This window comes from Tigriopus californicus, chromosome 12 (genome assembly GCF_007210705.1).
Source record: "Tigriopus californicus strain San Diego chromosome 12, Tcal_SD_v2.1, whole genome shotgun sequence".
NCBI classification, from domain to species: Eukaryota; Metazoa; Arthropoda; class Copepoda; order Harpacticoida; family Harpacticidae; genus Tigriopus; species Tigriopus californicus.
The window spans coordinates 8,090,501-8,096,679 of NC_081451.1; the positions used below are offsets into that span (position 1 = coordinate 8,090,501).

The window sequence follows — 6,179 nt, forward strand, 5'->3', positions numbered from 1 at the left end:
CCCCCCCCCTCTTTGCCTCTCTTTTCGACTCGACATACGCGATTCATGGAAAAGCTCTGTGCTCGGGTGGTACGTCCCTTGGAACCTTTCGGAGTCCCATCTGGTCCCCTTTTTGGATGGGGCACACTTATCCAACTGAGAGGCACTCGCTCGGGTTTAGTGGTACAAGCCTGGGAAGCACGGTGAATGGATGGACAATCGATATTGGATGTGCGAGGAGCCAAGGAGTGTGCCTACTCATTCGTCAGATGGATTTGCTCTTCTGATATATTTACTCGACGACTTTATCCCCCGACCAGATTATGTCTGACGATGCCACAACAAGGAGACTGAGCTGGTTTCTAACTAGCGATGGTTTTTCGTTATGCTCTGGATGTTTCCGTCATTTTCACTTTCAAGATTTCGATATCATTAGGGTTCAGGTCCTTTACGACATCCAACTTCAATGGGATCCAAGAGGGATCCCGGGTACCAATGTATATACAGTATATGATGATTCGTCCCAGTCCGGTCGGGTGGGGGAAAATGGGACGGGAAATCTGTATTCCCAAGCTGCGTTTTTCCCTCTGCTTCGTCGTTCTCCATTCGTTCGTATGCGCTGAGTGACACGTGTCACATTAGACTCTCTGTGAAGGGAGAGAGAAGGGAGACATGGCGAACGAAGAACTAGCGGTGGTTTGGGTTGGTTGCCAGCTGGATGAACCCATGGTCCCTGTCGCCATTTGCCGGATCGTGTTTGATCCGAGACTCGGAAGGAAGCTTTTCGCATCTGTTTGGAGAGTAATGAGCAGAGCTACTATGGCCACTTGCGTTGTTTCGTTATTAAAGAAGATTCTGAACCAGCCTTGATGATTGTCTGTACAAAAAAAAGCTCGTGATTCGACGTTCGATTCCTGATCCCTCACAACTTCCCACCAACCATCCTGTTCCAAAATTGAGCCAGCGATTGTGGCTTCTGCTGCTGCTGTTGTTGTTATTATTCTTATTCTTCTTCTTCTTATTATTATTATTATTATCACCATCATATCCATGGAGAGCTACCAAGTAGGAGTTGTTGGTCGTTGTCGTCGTCGTCGTCGTCGTCGTATCATATGGGCACCACTTGTTTTTGAAGATTCTCTGGAGATGTTTGATGCTTCACAGCTGGCAAATAGCCGCCATTCTTCGTCTCATTTCAACTTGTATATTCGTCGTCGTCGTCTTGTTCCTCTTATGCCACCATCTGGGCATCAGCAACGCCTGTTTTCCCTTCATTCCAAGTGGGACGGTGTCTCATTTTACAGGAATCCTATACGACGACCGACGACTACGATGAGGAGAGGAACGAGTAGATAGAACATCAAATACATTGTGCACCACTCGCTCTCTGCACTCTCCCCAAGCTCTGGAAGTTATGTACGTTTCCAAGTTGACATCAGGACCATGTGGTCAAAACTTTGAAGGGGAGCGAACAAGCTCAATCAACATTGTTGGACATGGAATCGTCCCATGTACTCGTAGTAGCATGGATATAACAACACTACGTTCATATTTTGGCCTCGCTTGGCCATCTGTGGTCCAAGACAGAACCACGGAAGAGTGGACGACAGAGAGGCTAGATCAAAGAATACTGGTGACAGTTCATGTTCAGTGGTGTGGGTCTTCAAAGAAAGAACGCATTGTTTACAGTCTTCATTGGGTCAGCGAGGACAGAAAGTGATTTCATGTTAGATCAAGATTGTTCAAGATCAGGATCAGGATTTGATTGAGAAACTAGCCGCCAATAGTCTCACAATACTGAGGCAAGTGGAAGGCCATTCATTGGTCTGCTGAGTGCATATTGCATACACATGGACTATTGGACATGTGAGCAACCCTGTTGTTTCATTCCTTCCTGCGTTTGTTCGTTCCTTCGTATATTCTATCCACAGAGAAAGAGAAGAGACCAGATGGCATCCACACTCCCATCACAAATTGCCAGAGACAACAGATCCGTAGAAAAATGGCCGAGATGAAGGTCCCATCACGAGAATAGGGCAACACGATGACGGTCTGGCATAGTAGAAGCTGCATGCAGTAGTAATCGCCCAACATCATATGGCAAATGCCCCCATATGTGTTTACTTAAAAAAAAAGCGCTCCCATTCCTCTCAAGTGTCTACCCTGGGTCTTTTAACTTTTGGAACAAATCCGACGAGGATAAAACATTGTAATAACAATATTGATAATGGGCAATTCCAGAAGTTGCTCAGTTCAGTAGCAGTATTAGCCGATGTAGTTGTCGTCGTCGTTGTTGTTGTTGTTGTTGTCGTTATGAGCCGGCAATTATGGTGTTTCAGTGAGGAATTCAGGGTTGTACAACATGTCCTCTGATGAATGGAAGAGGGTATGGAGCGAAACTCGACAACTTGGATCAACAAGGGATATCTCGTGTATCTTTAGGGCAATGAGAAGAGACGAAAAAGAAGGAAGAGGAGGATCAGTACGGGAGGGAGGGAGCGATCTGAAGGGCATATTTTTGTCGGGAAGGCGGGAATCAATTGAACATCTGTTGCCATTAGGCAAAGAAAGAATCGCAAACAGAACACCATCCAAGACGTGTGCCTCAATCGACTTCAAGGGTATCTATTCCATCGCCAGGTTTGTTTGAATGCAGATCAACACGAGCGTATTCTCGAAAAAGCACCTTTATCGGGAACGTTGACAACATGTACAGGGATGTAGATAGGGGCAACATAATCATGAAGCATTCAAACGTTGTCAAATCCGACGTGCAATATAATACTGTTCAAGTTCATTTGGCGATTCGATCCATCCTGAGGGTGATTGGTGTTGAATCTGGCGCTCTGGATTCCACCAAATGTCCTCTCAAGGTTTCCTTCCGTCTTCTGGCACAATCACCTTCAACCAGAAAAGATATCATCTGGTGGTGCTGCTGTGTCCAAGATAACCATATGGCTTGACTCGAGCATTGTTGTTGCCGTTGGTGTTTCTTCATTGAAGAAAAGTGTCAACAGATCTCTGGCTTGGCAGTCATATTCTGGTTCGTTCCCAGCATGAGGAGATAGTCAAGTCAGTCGCCGTTGTCGTTGTCGTTGATTGCCGCCATCGTTGATCGTCTTGGAGGCTTCTGGGCAAAATGCTTAATGACTGCAACACATGGCAATTCCCTCCCGTGGAAATGTAACAAGAGGTTCGTTTCCCAAAAAAAGAGTGAGTGCCCCGGCTGTTGAGGAAGGGAAAAAGAATCATGGTCTGTCCGAACACCATACGTTGATGTTGCCCAGTTCTAGTGCTGAAACACATTTTTAGACACACTCACACACATTAGCAGTTGGTTTCATCAAGTCCTCCGTCGAAAATACCATCAGTTATTATCCGGGGCTGTGAAAATATATAGGTCTGTGGCCGGAGAGCCATCCAGTGAAAATAAGGTTGAGGGAGGGGGGGGGGGGGAGGCTGTATAGTGAGTGACACGTCTCTGTCAAACACTTGATAGCCGATTTTAATGGAGTGATTGGCAGGAGGCACCACGCTGTCCAGCTGGACAGATCAATGCTGGGTTCGTTTTGAACGATTAATGTGTTTAAGTCCTACTGCCAAACAGAACACGCTCGACGAATTCATATCCTAAACCCATCCTGCTTTTCTCTATTTTGCAGGCAGCCAGTGAGTGGATGAGTGAGTGAGTGAGTGCTTCGTTGGTAAAAAAAGATGTTCCTTGTGAGACCACATCTGTGAACGGAGCTCCCCAATTTCAGTCCATCACCGTTCATCATGCAGCGCAGAAACAAAAGGAAATCTCTCGAGCCGAAGAAGCTCAACGTCTCCGTTGGTGGTGGAGCTCTGGAGCCGACAGCTGAGGGTGGCCGAGTCAGCCTAGAGGCCAACACACCCATGAAGCGCCAACGATTGGGCAGCACGGGCAGTGATGAGCGATCCAGTCTCCAAAACTCCATGAGTCCGGGGAGCAGCCACAACGAGATCCATTCCTCCAGATCCCCTTCACCGACATCCAACCCAGAATGCAGCCTGGCACCTAAGATGAGGTACAAACAAACAGCAGCCAAAGCGGCCCTGATATCCAAGCAACAGCAACCGAAGACAGAGCGAGGCCATGAGCCGGGGAACAAACGCCCCAGCAACCCCTTTCGACCCTGGGACAACGACGAAGGACCAGCAGATGAACCAGGGTCGGCGGCCACCGATGCCCGGCCCTCCTCTGGACCAATCCGAGCTTCACCAATATTAGCCCTGCCAAATTACCCTGTCATTCCACCTGTTTCTCCCATGCGCCAGGTACCGGATTACCAGAGTTCCCTGGCCTCCTTATTCCTGACCAACCCCACTTTGAGAGGCAGTATACCGGCAGAGCTGAGCAGCCTGTCCCCTATCATGCCTCTTTTGGTACCACCAACTACTTACACACCAGCACCAGCACCACCACCTGTACAAGATGAGCCTTTGGCACTTGTCAAGCATAAGAGAGAAGGAGAAAGTCCGGAGCCCTCATCATTCCAGCCAATTGTTGCTTCGGAGAATCGGACCGCCTCTTGGAAGCGCGACGCCTTCACCTCTGCCTTGGCCGCCCATCTGGCCCCAGTTTCAACGGCTGGTCTACAACCGCGGTCTTGGCATGATAAGGCCATGTCCTCCCAAGGGTCTGATTCGGGCTTGAATCAGTCCAACGATCGAGGTCCGTCGCCCTCCGGGAGCTCGGACCCGAGTCCGTCCAGTGGCAAAGGCAAGCAGCGCAACTATAAGAACATGACTCGAGAGCGACGCGTTGAGGCCAATGCACGAGAACGCCAACGGGTCCACACCATCACGGCGGCCTTTGACACCCTGCAGAACGCCATTCCGACCGAGGACTCCAGTCAAAAGCTGTCCAAGTTGTCCATCATCAAGATTGCAACCAGTTACATTATGGTGCTATCTCGGATGGCCGGCTATGACTACTCCATCGATCAATCGGCCCCCTCTGTGGAGGATTGTATTGAGAAGTGCTCAGATTTGATCTATTCCGAGTCGAAAGTGCGCAAGAAAACGTCCTCCAATCGAGATAGTGATTAGTTGAAGTCTCCTACTCCCATGCCTAATAGGGTATATAAGTGGACTCGTTCGAAGCTCCTTCTTTCAAGAAAAAGAAGAAAAGACAAGTGTTTTTAATGGATGCGTGGTCATCCAGCGTTTTGTGCAATCTGGCTGTGATATCGTTTTATTTATTGTTCGTCAAAATATATTGTTTTCCATTCTCATACAGATATGACCTCCTTGAGGCCGAGTTCTTAGTTAGTACGAGTAAAAAGAGTTCCTGCCCACAAATAGATTATAGATTAGAGAATCTTCGAGCAGGTTGAAATGAACTGACAAAGTTCGTTTTCTTTTGTTCCTACGAAACAATTATGATCATTCCATCATATCAAACGTATTCATACACTTTCAACACTAAGTCCCCATTTTTTCGAAACTCGCCGATTGATTGAGTACAATCAATGGAAAATCTCAGCCATTATTGCCTCGACAAGTTCGTTGTCAAGGTGTGAAAATACGGGTTGACTGGTGGTTCACTCGCTCCAGATCTTTGAGTCTGGTCAATGTAATCATGGTTCCTGGGAAGTCTCGCTCGGGTTTGAGACCTTTGACAAGATTCTCATTTCTAAAGCCTCCGCCAGAATGTCGCCAGATCACATTCCACAGTAACAACAACACAACCACCTCCAGCACCAACCGAGTAGTTCTCGAGGCAATCGTCCATCCAAAGAGCAGTTTGGTCGGGGTCCTGTGAACCACCACCTCGAAAGTCATACTTGGGCTACTATGACTTCTGGTCGGATGCCTTCAAATCCAATTTAGAGTCCGGACAAGTTGTTTTTGGTTTCGTGAACATTTTTGCTTTCGTAATCATAAACACTTACTGTACATAACATAATCCGGGCCTTAGCTTTCACAATCGTTTCTTAATCTTCCCATAAAACCCCGATGCCCCAAGTAAATCAATTGGTTTTCATTGGCTTTCCTGATGATGAAATGAGTCGTCCAAGACCATGGATTGACCGAATCCAAACCCTTCGAACCTATGCCCACCTGTGGCCCTCCATTGTGGATGGAGAGCATCTCTCTCACTCCATGGTGGATGGATGGATGGTGGGTATCACCTGTTACGGCTATCGGGGTCACTTTTGCCCTTTTCTCCTTAT

General features: G+C 47.6%; 1 protein-coding gene across 1 annotated transcript in view; it reads left to right on the forward strand.

Annotated features, from left to right (window-relative positions):
• The window catches only part of LOC131892012 (transcription factor ATOH8-like), a 6,878-nt gene extending 1,637 nt beyond the window's left edge, over positions 1–5,241 (forward strand). Inside the window, exon 2 of the mRNA XM_059241732.1 lies at positions 3,642–5,241. Coding sequence (XP_059097715.1) covers positions 3,757–5,052 — 1,296 coding nt within the window. The 5' untranslated portion in view covers positions 3,642–3,756 and the 3' untranslated portion in view covers positions 5,053–5,241. The remainder of the gene's footprint in view (positions 1–3,641) is intronic.
• Positions 5,242–6,179: the final 938 nt, after the last annotated feature.